This window comes from Halichoeres trimaculatus, unplaced genomic scaffold (assembly GCF_033239565.1).
Source record: "Halichoeres trimaculatus isolate MK-OKI-2021-1 unplaced genomic scaffold, fHalTri1.1 fHalTri1_scaffold_1, whole genome shotgun sequence".
NCBI classification, from domain to species: domain Eukaryota; kingdom Metazoa; phylum Chordata; class Actinopteri; order Labriformes; family Labridae; genus Halichoeres; species Halichoeres trimaculatus.
Genome location: NW_027437179.1, coordinates 29,741,838 through 29,760,300, shown reverse-complemented (window position 1 = coordinate 29,760,300; position 18,463 = coordinate 29,741,838). Strand labels below are relative to the sequence as shown.

General features: G+C 38.5%; 1 protein-coding gene across 12 annotated transcripts in view; it reads left to right on the top strand.

Moving 5' to 3' along the window:
• The window catches only part of atp2b2 (ATPase plasma membrane Ca2+ transporting 2), a 141,477-nt gene that overhangs the window by 113,063 nt on the left and 9,951 nt on the right, over nt 1-18,463 (top strand). For all 12 annotated transcript variants that reach the window (XM_074678874.1, XM_074678902.1, XM_074678885.1 and 9 more), the window contains 5 exons: nt 9,623-9,864; nt 11,107-11,341; nt 17,441-17,620; nt 17,731-17,818; nt 18,030-18,136. In XM_074678874.1, coding sequence (XP_074534975.1) covers nt 9,623-9,864; nt 11,107-11,341; nt 17,441-17,620; nt 17,731-17,818; nt 18,030-18,136 — 852 coding nt within the window. The remainder of the gene's footprint in view (nt 1-9,622; nt 9,865-11,106; nt 11,342-17,440; nt 17,621-17,730; nt 17,819-18,029; nt 18,137-18,463) is intronic.

The window sequence follows — 18,463 nt, the reverse complement described above, 5'->3', positions numbered from 1 at the left end:
ATTTCCTCTAAGCCAATTAGACTTGTATGTAATTATAAATATAAAGATAGAAACAATAGATATATAGACAGCCTGGCCGCAGTGAGAAACCTGAGACATTGTGTTCCTTTATAATCCAAGACCAAAGCTTTGTTATCATAATAAATCTTCTGGCAAATTGTTGCTTAAAGGTAAAGATAGCCAAGATCGGGATGTCTTCAGACTGTTTGCACAGCATGCATGAGTAATGGTTTTCCTGGCACTCTTTTGTATACTCACCTGCACACACCCACCATTCCTGCATGTATGTGTGTGTGTTTGTCACTATTTGAGTTAGCCCCTGTAGAGTCTTTTCATTCATTGATGGTTGACCGGCTGACAAGTGCCCTTATGGAACTTGCATGGAGAATGAGCTGAGCAGGCGGGACATCTGCGATAGAAGGATCCCACAGATTTCACTTCCTACCCCTCGAGGCAGGATCACAGTCTTGGTGAAAACAAAGTGTTTAAACTGTAGCTGAGGCGTGGATACGTCTCCACAGAGAATCTATCAGTTTGAATGAATGTGTTACTGCAACATAAAGGTAAAACAACACCTGACAACTCATCTAGTGCTGTTTACATCTTTAGACAATATGTAAAAAGAACTTTTCTTTGATTTACTCCATGCATGTTGAATTTAACTTTTCTCCATGTGGACAATTCCCAAAAGGGACTCAGGGATTGACGTACAACAAAGGTTGAAGTAATTCAAAAGACCAAATAAATGTAATGATCCATCATCAATAAATACATTAAAGAGAGGGTATTCTGCTTTTTTAAGCCTCAGAGTGGCTGATTTCAAGTGTCTTCAGATTTACAAATGTAAGGATTTATTATGTAAATTTTCTCTGATTTTAACATCATGACTGCAACTTTAATACATGAAAAATCAGCTTTCACAAGCAAACATTTGCCTTGTTAAATAGGTATACTGAGAGTAAGTATTGCAGGCAAAATTTGTGCTTCAAGTTACGTTATATTTTATTGTTGATAACAACAGAGGTTGCCTTGGTTATTCTTGTCCACATTTTTTCACCAAGATCTTTGACAGGAACAAGATGTTATCCCTTACTCATAGGCTGCAGGAATGTGTTGCTGCATTACATCAGACCATTGTACTTCTATAGCTGCTTAGCTCAACGGAATTAAGCATCAGCCGTGTGGAGCTAAGACTTGGTGGATTAAATGGCACTTTTCATCTGTTTTATAATCTCTTCATTCACAAAAGACATAACCTCATGCACCAAGAGTTCAGCAGAAGTCAAACTTTGAACAAACTTCAAACTAGACTGGGGAACATGATGATATAAGTGATGCTTTACTTTACTGATCTGCATAATGTATGTACACCAGTACAGTAGCAGAAAGTTTTAACTGTCTATAAATGAACTTATATATAATCAGTACAAAAGCTGCATTATTGAACACCAGATGCAGCACATAATTTTGATTGCTTACCTAAGGTTTTATTTGAAGTTTGTACTAAAGAGGAAAAATAAAAAGTCAAAAGAAGGCAGAAGAGGACAGATGTAATTAAGACAGAGGTAGATTCAGAAAGCAGGATACAGCAGGTAAATTTCTGAGGAATACTGCCTCCCTCTCCCTCCCTCAGCCGCCCTCACTCCCTCAGCGTCACTCCAGCCCTGCAGTATGCTGGCTGGTGTGTTCTTATATAAGAGGCCAATCCTGTGGGATGCCAGGATGGCTGTGGAAGTCTTTGATGGCCACCACACAAAGGCGCAAAGGCAAAGAGGCAGGCTTTGATACCCGTGTCAGTCCTGCTCCTGCCTCTCTGTCTTTATAATACAGCCAGTAGTATAGCTCTTCTGTCAGCACATTGAGACTGAGAGGAGAGGCCTCAATCCTTGAGGGAGAGATCCACACACATTTACACAATGAAACCATGCGCACATATGATACACGCACACTCTACAGTGTATGCACATGCTCATACATTCTGTAACCATGTGTACACATAATCTTATTTATATATTCTGAAAGGGATGGTGCATACATGAATATAAAAAGGCCCACATGTGGGTTTTTAACACACCAGTGTGCCTTGAATGTGTCTTGCATACCAGTCAAGCATGCCATCAAGCAATTTCCGGACGGCATTCTGTGACGTAAATAAACTGTCGTCACCATAAAGAAAAATCTTTGCTGTGACAGGAGCCTCATAGCAACAGTCACAATACACTAACGGCCATGCTTTTCTTCTTTCACTTTCACTTTCGCTTTCCTTTTTTTTTAAACACACATCTGTCTTATCAGCCAAACTGTTACAGTAAGAAGGTGTACAGATCACAAGTCTATGATCTTGCAGCACAGTGGCATGTGTTTAGCATGGCTGCTTGAGTGTCCTCAGAGCTGAGTCTCATGTTGCTACAACCACCTGCTCAGGTCATTATTCTGCTGAGGGACAAGAGAAAAAACAATACACAAACACACCTAAACACACACAGGTGGCTTTCACTAGTGAGAGATAAATGTTTTGGGTTAATGGACATGTATTCAGAGTGCAGTTAAAAGTAAAAAAAAATGACACAACATTGCCTGATGTTGAGAAAACAAAGGAGAAAAAACAAACTACATTTTAGGCTTTATGTAAAGATATTAACTTGTGTGACAAAGCAGTGAGGACTTCATTTAACAGGCTTTGGCTGCTGCTGTTTTTGTCCTCTGGACGTTGCGTGCTTGTTTGCCCAACATGGACAGCTTTAGCTTGAAGCTACTCCTCTCCCTGTGGGATAATCTTGGTCTCTGAGCAGGAGACGTAGAATGAGTGGAAGAAGCAGAGACATCTTCAGCACAATTATGTCCTTCTGTTTCCTTGTTCTGTCTTTGTGTGTTCAGCACTCGCTTGAAGACTTGACAGTGCTGCTGAGATGGCAGTGAGAGAGAGAAGTCCTCCTCGCATTAGAATTACAATGCTTTGATGTTTCAGAGGCACAAAGCTTAATGGGTTTCCTGCATTTCCCCTTCCAATGACATGATAGATTTCATGCTTTCAGTGGCTGTTTCTAGATTTTTTTTCCTGGACCAGTGTTGATTAAGTACAAAAGATGGAACATGAAAGAAGAAAATCAAGAGATAAGCTTTAAACACATGACCTGCAATTCACTACTATCGGGCAGCCTCACCACCTTCAATGTGACATGTAATTAAAAAGAGCTAACAATGTATCAATACACCTCCTGCCTGAATGGAGGTAGTGGCAAAAACACAAAACCAGTATAAAAACAGTTTTTTATTAGTACCATAGACAAGTTGTGGTAATGTTCAAATGAAAATCTGCTCAATTATTTGGAGTAAAATGACTCTTTAATTTTGAATGAGTCATTATACATAAGAAAAAGACCCGCTCACCTCAAGACATGGATTAGTTTTAATATGCATTAGAGAAGAAAAAAGGGAAAAGCCAAGGTGAAAGGGATTTCATCAATCTACCTTTATGTTTGACAGATAACTGAGGGACACCCTTAATTTACAGTGAAGTCATACTAATTACAGAATCATATACACCAACCCACAAAGAAAATAGAGAATCCAAAAGAGAATGAATTGATATATTAAAATCATCAAACAGGATAGATTCTGAAGTGAAAGTGAAAACATTCAAAATGAAGGTGGATAGAAGATTATTCAACAATTATACAACAGAGAAGAGATGAACAACACTCGCGTGACAAGTGTCCTCATCATGGACTGGAAAACTGTATCACTGCCCTCCAGCATGCCTCCAGGCCTTAGCCCAGTTGGCTGGTACATTCATGTGGAGAAGCTAGGATTTCATCCACTCCTACATGCAAGGAGAGATGGAGAAGGCAGGCAGAGGCAGAGGGAAGAGCAGGGGCCTTGTAAGATGGTGTGTGGAAACTAAAAGTAAGATGAGAAGTCATTCAGAGGGAGGACAAATGGGAAAGAGGGAAATGCAGGATAGGCAGTATGAAATCAGAGAAATAGATAAAGTGAGAGTAAAGGGTGGGGTTGTGTGTGAAGGGAACAGGAAGAAAAAGGAAGAAGAAGGAAAGGAACATGAGGGATGGATTAAGGAGAGCCCCAGGTGGAAAAGGAAGTAAAGTTGCCAGCTCTCCCTCTGGCATATGTCCTTGCCTGCGGGAGCACCCAAGGACCAGGGAGAGGGCAGCTGGTCTTTAGCCACATCCAGGCCAGGACTTGCCAGCAAAAGCACAGCCATGCCAACGTTTGGCATCCCGTGCCAGCAAATGTCCTTGTGCGTAGAAGCCCACGTCAAGCTAACCCTCTGAGGAATCTCTGAGAATAAAAGGCAGTGGTGTTGCAGTCTGCCTTCTGTTTATTCATTGCTCTTTCTTCTGCCTTGTTTTGTTTTTGCCACAGCCACTGGTCTGTGTGTTTTTGCACAAAGTGGCTGGACACGTGCCATTGCCCAGAGGAGTCAAGTGTTGCCTTTTCAAGTCACTTTATGTTCATAAGCCCACCATTTTACTGTTCGGTTTCAATTTTACATTTGGCTCCTCACATTACTTTTTTAAAAAAGTGTCCTGTATCAAATGGTTATGGTCCTGAATGCACAAGAGAACAACAACAGATATATCACATGCAGCACAGTGCCACGAGAATGATCTGGGCAGCCACTGATGCAAGCTTTGTTTTTGATTTCATGCTTAAGTTCGAAGTGAAAGCTGAGAATTTGCAGATGTTGTATAGAAGGAGAAGGAGAAGATGGGTTAAATTTATATGATGGATATCTGATAAGTGGTTCCTGCTCCTGTGAGGAGTGTTGCTCAACAGTCACCTTGCTGTTCTGGCTATTGTTGCATTGCTTAAGATATTACCTATATCTGCTGTCCAAGGTATCTTACTCAGATCTGAGTCACAAAGGAACAAAAAACAAACAAACAAACAAACAATTTGTCTGGTGGGGTTTAGGAGTCAAGACTTCATACATTTTTTAATATATGTATATTTGCACTTCATTTAGAAGTTCATCTTAAAAACGAAATGTGTGTTTAACCTCCCAAAGAATATGTAAGCAAACTTTTAAGCAAAACTTAATTGTTTTATCAAAGTGAGTCAATGCAACTGGCTATAGCCCACTTTTTGCCAAGTCTTTTTAAATGACTTTTCTGAAATATGCTGTTGTCTATTATTCGTAGCCAGGAATAAAATGAAGTTTTGCATTCCATAGGCTTGAATTTCACCTAACCGCACCTTCATAACAGTCAAAAGAAAGTCATTTTGAGTCAGAAGCTGAAAAACACAAAGGTGATAGCACATCACTGTAAATTCTACATGTCCATAAGGTGCTTAGCAAATCAAATCTCAAAATGCATGTTTACAGGATATGGGTCAAAACACTGATTGACTTTCCATATGGGTCTAAGACTTTTCTCTTAAGTGGTTCATAACTTAAACAATTAGGAGCCTTAAAGCCAGCCACTCATATCTTCTAATGTTTCTATGAGTATATTTCTTTTAAAAACTTTAATCTTTCTTATAGTGAGGTCACATAGTCTTTAAGTGTGGTGTTTTTCTGTTGCTGGGAGCCTATTCCCCCAAACACTTAGCAGAAAGCACAGATGAGGCCATTTCTTCCATCCCCTCATTAGCCAATGACAGCCAGTGTCTTCCTGATGTAATCACTGGTCATTAGGAAAAGGCATTAATTCTGTTATTTACCGCAAACTCTGTATAAAGTATTTATACGCCTGTCTGTGTCTGAGACACACAGCTGAACATTAACCAGATATGTCCAATTACCAGGTGAACATGGGCCAGTGGTCTGATTGGGTTTTAATGATTAATGAGATTTTAGCTGACTTACTCTCCAACCCTCTCAGCTGGAACCCTTTGAGCAGCTGCAACAAAGGGACAAGTAAAACAAGTCAAAGCCTAAATTGATAAATATTTATTGTTTCTTAAGAAATAATGTCCTCTAAAATAATTGGCTGTCAAAGCAAACATTGAAAGCACACATAAAAGAATAATTAAACTTTTACAAATAGTTGCTTTCTTAATAGTAGAATTATTGCCACCAAAACACACAGAGAAGTGAAAACTAGGGAAATCTGTGCAGCATTTTGCTTAAATAGAACAGAAAGTAGAAAAAGCTAACTGATAAAGCTCAACATTACTTCAATACTGCATAGACATATATTCTAGTCTTTGACAGGGCATTTAAGACACATTAATGCATTTTCTGAGCATTCCTCATCAAAACCTCGTTAGCAGGTGGACAGGAACTGTCATTAGAAGAAAGAAGAAAGAAGATGTGAGAGCAAGCCATTAGAGTGATGAACTGGTCTGCTGTTACAGAAGATTTCCTAACACATCTCAACAAGCGCTGAGCGAAAAAAGAAAGTGGAATTTGTTTTTGTTTTTTAATTACAGTCTTGATTGAAGGATTAGCTTCACTGTTGATGTGTGTGTATGTGTGTGTGTGGAGGGGTACATACCTGACTAGCTGTTCTTCAGCTGTGTGTAGGTGTCAGTTGTGCTGTTGGCACTGCAAGACCCCTGGGAGGCCAGCTTTTAGCTCTTTGCTGACTTGTAGAAACAGTATTTGAATGAATCAAATGTAACATGATGTAAACTCTGACCACATATTGCTGTGGTCATATTTTGGCTGTAGTTTGAGTTACAATACCTTAGCTGGTAGTTTTGTTGAAAGTTTAAATGATTTGTCCAATTAATGACGTGTCAAACAAAAGAAATTAAAGCTCCTTTGGGGAGTTTTTAAGTGTTTTTAAACAGACTGAAGCTTATTTAACTCCCCTTTTAAGCTACAAAAACAAAACCATTAGCATGACGTGATCTTTTTTCCAAAGTTGTTTTTAACGCATGAAACATCTGCAGCGGGTAAGGTGTCAAACAAAGCAGAAAAAAGAGTTTTATGTCAAAAGATTGTCAAAGATTCTTGATAATAGGTTAGATTAGTTGTTTAAAGGGTTGGGATGAGACTTTTTTCTCTAAAATACAGTGCTGTCACATGAACAGGAATTAATCAAAGAAGAGATAGAGGTGCAGACAAATGTGCAGACCCTCACAGAAGCTTTATATTGGATGCTTTTTTGACAATGAATGACCCCTTTCATGCAAAAAGTGGTCTAACTCTGATTTATTTATTTATTTATTTATTTGCTTATCTACTGATAATCTGGTATGAATTTTTTTTACAATGTTTAGATAGCAGTTTGGCAAAGTAAAGACATTTGAAGAAGCTGCATAAGGTCTGGACTGTGGCATTTTCACCTGACATTACCATAGGCTGTATAATTAATGGACGTAGTCTCCCCAATGACACCCGTCTGTTTCTTAAATGGACTTTGAAATAAGCGATTTGGACAGGAGACGTTTTTTGAACCGGGCTGTAAATAGGTTAATTTCTGCTTTGAAGACGGCTTTTTTTTGGCTTGGTGTGTATGTGACTTTCAGTACTTCCAGGGCCAGCCTCAAGTGGACACTTGAGAAACAGCAGGTTTTAGCACTTCTGCACTGTCTCATATTCTTAGACTGGAGGTTGCTGCTTGGACATTACTCATTTTTGCCCAATAGTTTGAAAGCAGCCTTTGTAAGTGGTAAAAAATCAAGACTTTAAATAACAGCAGATTATTAAATGGTGATCAAATAGCCCAAATTGTCTTTTTTTTAAATTAAACCCTTAATCTCTCAACCCCAAAACTTGAATTGGGCTAGAATAAATAGAAGTATCTCCAGGAAGGACCTCCTCCACATGAGTTCAGACTAATATCAATGTTGGCCCCACAATGATCAGTGTGATTGTGTTTAGAATGTTAAAGATAGCTTTTCCTCTGTGAAAACAGCTTTTTTTCCCGAGAATTATTGATACCCAGGCCTTGTGCTTAATCACATATTTCTGTGTTATTTCTCAATTTAGAGAGTATGAGTAAAAGGATTGAAGCTAAGGGAATAAAGCTGATAAATAAGGACTGGAGGAAAGATGAAAAGGAAAACTCAGTAAAACTGGAGGACATGTGTGAAGTGAGATGACTGAAAATCCTGTCAGAGAATCTGAGCCAAAGAGTAAGAAACCCCAAGTGGCAAAGAGAGAGAGAGCACCCGCTTCTTTCCCACAAGTCTCTTCTTCAGAGTACACTTTGCACAGTGTTACCATGGCAACTCGAGTCTTCCACAAGCTGACCACACACCTACACACTAGCACACGTTCCCATACGATAGGTGTGCAGGCAATTTGCACACATTTACTGAAGTACCTGGGCAGAAATGTGCACAGATTTCAAACACACACACAAACATAATCTGCAGTTAAAGGGCTCTACTGTAAACGCAGGCATAAAAACTATTCCTCTGAGATCACATGCTGTGTAAAATATCCTATCAATTGAATAAATGCATTGATTCGCTATCAACACACACATAGAAGCTTCACATGAGTAACAGCTAAAAAAAAAATGATTTAACTTACACTAGTGTATTAAGGAAACCTTTATTTCAGCCTCCATCTGAAACGTTTTGTATGAACCCATGTCTCTTTAAAGCTCCCTGCTCCAAAGACCTCAATTCTTTCTGATTGGTTAGCTCTCTAAAGCCCTGTCAGGGTGTTTGAGGCCCACTCCTCATGTCACAAACCAGTGAGGTGATTCTTATTTGGTGGCCTCATCATTTTAGCAAGTTCCGTAGTTAACATGCATATTCAGGGATTTTTGCAACATATTAATATGTATCAGTTTGAAAGTCTACACATTAATATAAACGTCCAGCAGAGTAACTTTAGATGTTTTATGTATGGGAACGCAAAAGACCTCCTCTTTAACTCTGATAAGTGAGTGCAAAAATGAAGCTATTCTGCCATCATTATATTCTATGAATAGTGAATCTTATACAGTTGTGTTCCTGTCTGAAAGTCTGAGAAAAGTTTAAGATCAGATTTGATAGATGTTTATTTTTTAATAACTGTTTCTGATTCTAAGACAGATAAATTAAAAGCTTTTATTCATTCATCTAATTTTGAACAACTTTCATCTCAGCAAAAACTGAGAAAACAGTGTCAGGACTGTTCATTGTTAAAAGAAACAGTGCCATGCATGTTGTCTACAGACCCTGCAACATCCATGTAGTTGTGCATGTAACGTGTTTCATGATGTTTACTGAACCGGAGAAAAATACAGTTCTAAATGTACAATTACGGATTGAAATGGGCAGAGCTATACAGCTAAAATAAGAACATCCAAATTTGATTCCATCCATCTCATCTCCCACCCTCCCACACAGAGCAACCCTTTCACCTGCTAGCTGGTTAATTATTGCTGGTGGCTATTTCCAGCCTTACACTGGTCACACTGCAGTGGAGAAAAGATGATCTCATTGATTGGATAGATCATTCAACAAATAGTGAAGACTTAGGGCAATATAGACAGTTTGTCAAACATGTCATAAGAAAATAGAGTTATAAATCTGATGAGATGAAAACTATTCATGAAAGTGTGAAAAAAACACAGCTTTAACCTATCAAAGTATGTAATAAGAATTTATGTAAAAACAACCAAAAGTAGAAATTTAGATAATCAAGTTTTGCAATTCCTTGGCTGAAAGTAGAACCCAGCATCCAAATATCTCTTCCTCTGCTTTTCTTCAGCCCCCAGACAAGGAAGGCGGTCTGCCGAAGCAAGTGGGCAACAAGACAGAGTGTGGCCTGCTGGGATTGGTCTTGGACCTGAAGCGGGACTACCAGCCAATAAGAAACCAGATCCCAGAGGAGAAACTTTACAAAGTCTACACCTTCAACTCTGTCAGGAAGTCCATGAGCACCGTCATCAAATTACCCGATGGGAGCTTCCGCATGTACAGCAAGGGAGCCTCTGAGATCGTCCTCAAAAAGTGAGTCTGGTTTTACAATAACAATTGGATTATTCTGATAATGACAGTAGCGCATAACCTCATTGTGCAGTATTATTGTATAATCAAGTGATGACTTTCAAGCAGATGTGTAGCATGTCCATTTTGAGTACATAATGTTCCTCAGTGCATAACATATTGTCCATTTCTGAGGCAGAGAGAGTGGGCTGAGTTTCCACTTAAAGGTCACATTGTTGTGACATTTAAACAAGGAAAATGGTTAAGTCTGAGAAAAACTGAAGGCAATGATAAACTCTGCGGTCTCTTTTATGAAAAAAAATATTGACCATGAAATGTAAAGAAATTCAAACTTTTCTTGTAGGTGTCTCAGTAAAAGTCTTTGTTACATTTATAATCCAAATATAAACAATGCTACATACTATAGTTTAATGTGTGGTTATTTTTAAAGTTATAGACATTCATGGCCTGCCTAATGAAACAACTTTATACTGCTGTTTATTTTCAGCTTGACTTACAGCAGGCTCTTTTTATGATATGCAAGCACACCTGTTCATTTTCCACATGACTGTTTATTCAGCTAATGAGAATTTTGTGAACTGTAGATTAGATATTTTTGGCCTCAGCAGTGATTAAGCTGGAGCTCCTGTGGTGCAGTTTGTCCAGTGTCATGGGCCAGCGGTCACGAGGCACTCCTGAGCCATTTTACCACACCATCAATGTAGCCTTAATGACTTGACCTGACCCTCTCTATATATTTGTCTCCAGGTTTGCAGGAGGATGAGGTTTAGATTTAATTTACTTTGGCTTCAGCAGATCTCAAAGCAAGCTCTCATCAAGACCCAATCGATAGTTTAAGGTTCTTGCTTGATTACTTTAAAATTCTAAAATAGATTGTGATGACAATTAATTATTTCTTGGATGGGATGTAATTCCAAGTAATGGTAATAGTTTGACCAACAAAAATCTCACATAGTTCTTTTTTAATACTAAGCTTTAAGTATGTTTACAGACATACTTTGCAAATTGAAAGGTAGCTACTGCTTGAAAGGTCAAGCCCACTCAGTAATGTCTGTTTCTAGTCTCATTGCCAAGCTTACGCAAACATGAATACATTTTCCTAAATTTAAGTTTTATATGGAAATTTTTTCTACACAACTTTTACTGTAAATGCATTTTTTTCCAATGTCAAGTCATTTTGGCTCACAAGATAAAATAACACAAATTAAAATACACCTAATCCCACCTCCCCAATTTTAAACCCAGATGCAGCCATATCCTGAATGAAGTGGGTGAGCAAAGGGTCTTCCGTCCACGTGACAAGGACGAGATGGTGAAGAAAGTGATCGAGCCCATGGCATGCGATGGCCTAAGGACCATTTGTGTGGGATACCGTGACTTCCCTGCTGATCCTGAGCCCAACTGGGATGATGAGAACAACATCCTCAATGACCTGACAGCCATCTGTGTGGTTGGGATTGAGGACCCAGTCAGGCCAGAGGTAAGACAGATCATTTTAAAGGTTACTGAGGGGAGAGGATGTTGGTTAAATAGGCATGTTGGTGCTCATGCAGTTTATGTCTACACCTAAATGTCTACTTTAAGGTTTTACATGATTGTGATGTGCCTTTTGTCCTGTTTCATTGATAAAAGCTTTATTGATAAAAGTGATTTCTATAACTTAAAGATTTCAAGCATCTCTCCTGCTGTTATCATCTATTTGTCCTTGTAAAGATTAAGCGAACCAAATCCTGCTTACTTACTGCAGTAACATTACATTATCCATACCATCGCAGTTCTGTAATAGACAGTTGGCCTGAATACTGCCTAGAACCAGGAGCTATCAGCACATATTTTTACCATGTTAAAGTAACATATCAATGCTCCATTTTAGAGGATTCAGATAATGAGTCTCCTTTTTCTCTAGTGTAACATGCTCTGTGAATATCATCAACTTGCTTCTTCTCAAGGAAAAGTTCTCCATTATGAAGTGATATAGGAAAAATATGTCAGGAGCTTTAATTGTATGATCAGGATTTGGATTTTATCATGATTGTTTTCAGGATGTTTTAAAGAATATTCTTATCTAGAAACAACATTTGTAGCCCCAGTGATTGTTATCCTGCATTCTGCACCAGTTTATAAATTAAATGTTGGCCCCCACATGTTTTCAGAAGTCTTGAATGTCATGAAGCACATTATCACGTCATGACAAATACATTACTTTCAATACGTCAAAAGAGAGTTCCTGAGTTTCTGCAGAATGTACAGAGCTTTTGCTTGACACAAGAAGCCTATGCACAGTAGTTAATTTTTCTGATTTCTTGTCCACTTACCAGAAAATGTACATTTACTCCTAATTCAAAACATGACGATTTTCACTGTCATAGTTAATATTTCATAAGATGGAAGCTGAAAACCTTGGGCCACAATTGTCTCCTTGAGCCTGACTTTAAACATGGCTGGCCATGAACAATAGAGATGATAGTCAAATTTTGAACTTCAAGACTGCAAACAAAAATAAGATTTTTTTTTTTTTCACTTCATCTGAGCACAGCATTCAAAATGTCTTGCTGTTTAAAAGAATACTGATAGTACAAATATTCTGCACTGAATTCATAAACTCAACTCATAGGGTCTAGATATGAATGGTAGGTCATGCGCTGTATGGAATCCCTTGAATCAAGACAGGAAATGTTTTAAATTTAAAATTCAAGCATGAAAGTGACAAAATAAAAAAAATAAGTAATTCAAAATCTTTTTGAATTTAGTGTACTTACAGTTTATATAAGGCAAGACAAAGTATAGTTTCTCAATCGACTGCTACAAAGCTCTGCCTCCTTTTATCTATTACTGGGTTGTACAAGCTGACATAAAGCTACATGTGACAGCAGTGTGTTTTAAATTCCTCTAATCAAAGAGTGAGGGCAAGCAACAAAGTTTTAAAAAGCAAACTGCAGTGGCCACAGTGGGTGATGCAGCGACTTCTTCGTAATGTTAACTTTTATCAACAAGGCAAAATGATTCAAATAAAGTAAAGGTCTAACTAATCTGCACCAAAAAAAGCGAAACCCTATGAGAAGACTTCCCGTCAAGATTGCTCCCGTCGTATGTGTCCTCGTTTCATTTCTGCCTCTGTAATCTTTGCCGTCGGCTGCTGGAAGCTTCTAATAATACACGCTGCGACACCCGGCTTCACCCGGTATCACTATGCTTCTTCACTTTCTGTTTTGGGCAAGAATCGACACAGAGCTGGGAACCTCCAGCAACACTTGTCAACAAAGTAATTTGGATTTTTTTTTTTTCAGTAAAACAGGCAGAGCAATAAACATATCTGTCATAGGAATGGGAAAAGTGGACAGGGTTTTTAGGCCAATGGTAAAAAGGGCAGGACATCAAGCTTGTTACCGAGTGTAGCTTTTGAAAGGACTGTGTTTTTTTCTTTTCATTATAATATTCAAAATCTAAGATTTTCCACTCAGCCTGTATTCAGTTAAAAGTTCAAGCTGAGCTGAAATACTGGAATAAAATCTAAGTTACGAAAGCCTACTTATCGGTCCAACATCATTAACAGCCTTGTTATTACAAGAAAACTTTTCTTTTTACTCTTTAAAGGGGGCGTTTAATCTCAATTATATGTAATTAAATATAATGTCATATCTACAGAGGTAGAGCTGTGAGGATTAAGAGTAAACAAAGAAACACAAATGGTAAGAGCAACAGCCTGCACATTGAGCTGTCAGAGAGGGATCGTGAGTCATTTTGAAAGGCAAGGCATTAGGACATGTGTGTGATCAATGGCTTCACTGTTGGTTGCCTCTCTAAATGATTATTGATGGATGAAATGCACACTTCACAATGAACCAATCAGCTCAAGCAGTTTTATCGCTTTGCATATATGAGAAGCAAATAGATGCAGCTGCAAGTGTTACAGTTACATCACATACTGAACAGATATTATTCATTGTTAAGTGATAAATTATGTCTTGCTTTATTTTCTCTCATTCTTTCATCTCCGTCTTGCATTTGTTGTCTTTCATTTGTTTTCTTTCATTTGCTTTTTGTTATCTTCACTTTGTTTGTTGTTGCTCTTGTACGATTAGACCTGCTTCTAATTTTAAAATTCTACCATAACTTGTCAGTTCATTTGTTGCCAGATAAAACTCTTGACCTGCAGTGGAGGATGCACTCCTGTACAAAATCAAAAAATCGAGGGGAAAATTACAAGAATTCACAAACTGCGCTGGTGGATCTTAGGCAGATTGTAAGCAAAGGTTCAAAATGCCAAAAGAAGTAAAAAAAAAAAAAAAAAAAAAAAAACGAGCAACCAACAAAATTACACAGTAGGTAATTCATTTCTGTACTGCATGTAAGAAAAACAAAAGCAGAACCAATAGTGTCAAATAAGGACTTAGAAGTGAGAAGCTCCACTGTTATTGTTGATCAGTTTATGACTTCATTTAGAAAAGCCTGATGCGAGTGTTTTCAGAAGGCTGATGGGACGGCTGGAACCCTTGTCTGTATTTCTTTGTAGACTCCCCCTGCCATCTACCCCCAGAAATTTCTCAAACGGATCTTACTTGAAGATATTCGAAGAGTAACACAACAACAAGAAGAAGACGCACGCCTTGAACTTTAACCCTCAACTGCCGTAAAGTTCCTAATATATCAACAAGAACCTTCAACCCCCTTTGATGACCCTTTGTCATTGATTCACCTTGAAATTTTTTGAATATTTTTCCCTAAATGTTTTTTAATGGTACTTAATAAAAAAAAAAGAGGTAAATCCTTATTTTTCAAAAAAAATTGTATTTATATTGATATTTATTGGCTTACTCAAATTTTATTTTTCAGTTAAATTTTCACTCTCTTAGAGTTGATATTTTCTCATTCCACGTCTTATCAAGAAATTTACATCAAATGCAACCAAAAACAGCTTCAAAACATTTTTGATGCACAGAGTAATTATTTTTACAGGACTTAATTGAATGGTACTTAAAGAAGAGGAGAAAAAGCGAAGCAGCAAAGCCGTATTAGTATACAGTAGGAAAACTGACCTCTCCTGACAGCTCCTGCACAGATACAGGGAAGCAGGAAGCTAACCGGCTACTACATTATTTAACTTCCTCCTTTCATTTTTTTTCCATCCCCCTCCTCATCCTCTAACAAGCTCTCTCATTTAAACCATCACATTTTCTCGTCTCATCTTCTCACCATGTTGTAGAGTCTGACTTCAACTTCTCTCTGGTTCCTATTTTCTTTTTTTAACTTTCTTTTCTGCTCATGTTTTCTTTCTCTATACATTCCTCTCTGTTTCTGTGTGAAGCTAAGTTATGTAAGTGGCTGAACAGAGCTACATACAACAAACAGGCACAGAGAAGAAAGCAGCAGCAAGCAGTTATTTCCTGTATAGATATGCAAAGATTGTTTAGAACAACTTGGCCAGCGCAAAGAAAAGCTCCTGTGTTTATTTGAGGTGTTACTTTTAAGCTGGAAGAATAATTGGCAACAGTTCAAGCAACCTCAAGTTAAATAAAAGATTTTATTTCTAATTTCACACCCTTAAAGAATCATTAGATTCACACTTTAGGTGCTAATAAAGTCTCCTGTGTAGCTTAGAGCGGTTTGCAGCATTTCCCTTTTCTACTTTGCAGAAGTCACTTAACATCTGACCTTTTCAGTAACTCATACAGAAGAGCAATGTGCTGGGCATATCTGCAATTCACTGCCATCCTTCCAACTTACTTTGTAAGACTGGCTAATATTGGAGATGAGGCTCTCTACTCAGCTAAAAAGGTCACACTGAGTGGTAAACATGTTTTTGGTCTGTGTATTAGTCTCCAATTTCTTCCTCCAGAATGCGATGTTCTTTTAATAACTGGCTGCTCTGCCCCCAGAGAGACAAGAGAGCAGAGAATAAGATAGAAAAAGGAAAGAAAAAAAAGAGAGGGAAGGATAACAGGCAGTAGGAGAAGGAAGACATGTAAGTAGAGAAACACAGGAAAAGGAGAGTGTAACCAGATCGCAGAGGCTTGTTTTTCAGTTTCACCTACTAGCCTCCTACCCTCTTCCTCTGTCGGGCCAGATTGTATTTTTAATGAGGCTTCACTCTTCTCCTCTCCTCTCCTCTCTTCACTCCACCTCCTCTTTCGGGTGACCAGTCAACTAGGGCAGCGGGAATCTAAAGGAGAGGAGAGTTGTGCAGAGAGCAGGGATGACAGATAGACAGACGGGAAGTTGATCACTTGATAACAGGGCGTAAAAACCTGCCCCACTGAAATCTGAGTGCATATCAGATATAAAAGTTGCAGATTCATAATGTCTTCGCTGCACTCTGCATTTGTTTGTGAGTTCAAGAATGCTCCCCTGTGCCTCTAAGTGGAAGGTTAGCGTACTTCAGTGTGAGTGTGGTTCAGGGGGGAAGAGAGATATAGTGTAGGCTCACGTGTATGCACAAATGTATGCAAGTTACTTTTGCATTATGTGCACATGTTTGTTTATGTGTGGGTTTGGAGATCAGCGCTCGCCCACACTGACCTTTGTGAGGAAGAAGAACATGTTTCTGAATTAATGCTCTGCTTCTGCCTCCTGATTCTACCACTGATATTTTTCAAGACAGTAAGATCTTTCTGTAATTTACCAAGATGGCTCAATTATGTTAAACATCAGTATAAAGTACATGAGAGGGAGATTTGCTTTGAATCCGTGTGTCTTTGTCAAGTACAAAAATAGGACCTCTTATATGTTGCTGAAGTTACCTCAATTTATATATTTTTGGTAATAATGAATCATATGACTAGTATGTGAAGTTGCTTTTAGTTTATGTATTTTGAAGTGTTTTTCAGCTCAGCAACATTGTCCTCCAGCCTCTTAAATTATTGTTCTGTTTTAGCCTTGGTGCACTCTTTCCCGACCCTTCTTTCTGGCTGCAGGAGACAGCTTCACTACCCGTGCAACAAACTTGCTGTTAAACAAAATGGAGCAGTAAAGAGCCCGTTAGGATTTAGTGACCAAAGCAAAGCAAATGTCGGACTGAAATTTACCAGATGTTCAAAGACTAACAATAAATAAATGTTTACATGGCAGCATGTTTCTAGAAATGTACATTTACACATCAGTTCACTTTCTGTACTATCTGTGTTGTTAAGAAGTTGCCAGACCCTTACTCAGCAAAAACTAAGATCTAATCAAGTGTTTCTGTCTTGATTTTAGACAAATTGTCCTATTAGACTTAATATGAGCCACATTCACCTCACAAGTCCACAATAATGTCTTATGTTTCTGAAAATGAGAACAGTGACTTAATCCAAAAAACTCAACAACTTAATTTTTCTTATCCCATTAGCAGATTTCAAAAGCAAACCAGACATCATCTTTTGTCTTTTGATATCTTGAAAGAAGACATTCATACTAAGTTTAGTAAGAAATGTGTTACAAGATGAGACAGCACTTGCTTAGTCTTGATTTTTTTGCAGTGTCATGACCAGTTTTCTATGTTGTGTTTCTGTTTACCATCACACAGCTCATGTCGTGCTTCATGTCTCAACACTTCTACCCTCTGTATGAAATGAGTAACATGCATTTATGTTTCACTCTCTAGGTGCCTGATGCCATTCAGAAGTGCCAGCGTGCAGGTATCACAGTGCGTATGGTGACAGGAGACAACATTAACACAGCCAGGGCAATAGCCATCAAGTGTGGCATCATCCACCCCGGAGAGGACTTCCTCTGCATCGATGGAAAAGAGTTTAACAGGAGGATCCGCAATGAGAAAGGAGAGGTACGGTAACTGCTGTCAGAGTGAATCTGCCAAAGAGCGGGAGAGGATGAGCCCAGGAGACGGAAATATATCTTAAAATCTTACATCTTTTTATGTGTGTGTGTGTCCAGGTGGAGCAGGAACGAATCGACAAAGTTTGGCCCAAACTCCGAGTTCTGGCCAGATCTTCCCCAACTGACAAACACACTCTTGTAAAAGGTGAGCTGCTCAATCTATTTCATATCACCCTCATATTTTTTGGCAAGCATGTGAATTAGATGGTACGATGAAAAGAATGATACTTTTTAGTGTCTTGTGAAGTCAGTTAAAGGCTGAGGTTATCATGGTCAAGATTATTAATTATACACAAGATGTTGTTGGATTCTTCTGGTTAGTGAGCTCTGCTGCATGTGCTGCTTATGGTTGACAGGTATCATTGACAGTACGATGGTGGACCAGAGGCAGGTGGTGGCTGTGACAGGTGATGGAACCAACGATGGGCCTGCACTGAAGAAAGCTGATGTCGGTTTTGCCATGGTGAGAAAACATGTTTTTTTTGTTTTTGAAATTGATGTCAGTCATCATCCTCAGATTTCATCTTCACCTCTGCAGTATTCAGGGCTTCTCTCAGGCACAGCCTCTGGCTGTGTAGATTAGGAGCTCCCCCTTGTGGATGTCTGGGTTTGGCCATTTTCTCTGCAGTGCATTCTGGCAACAGATCACTGGAAACATAATTTACCTTCTTTCTCTGTTTTTCTTAAAACCCACAGCTTTGTGTTTGTTTTTGCCTTGGTTGTTTTTCATATTTTTTCTCCTTTTATTAATAATATAGTGACTTACATAGTGTATACAACAGTCTCCTCA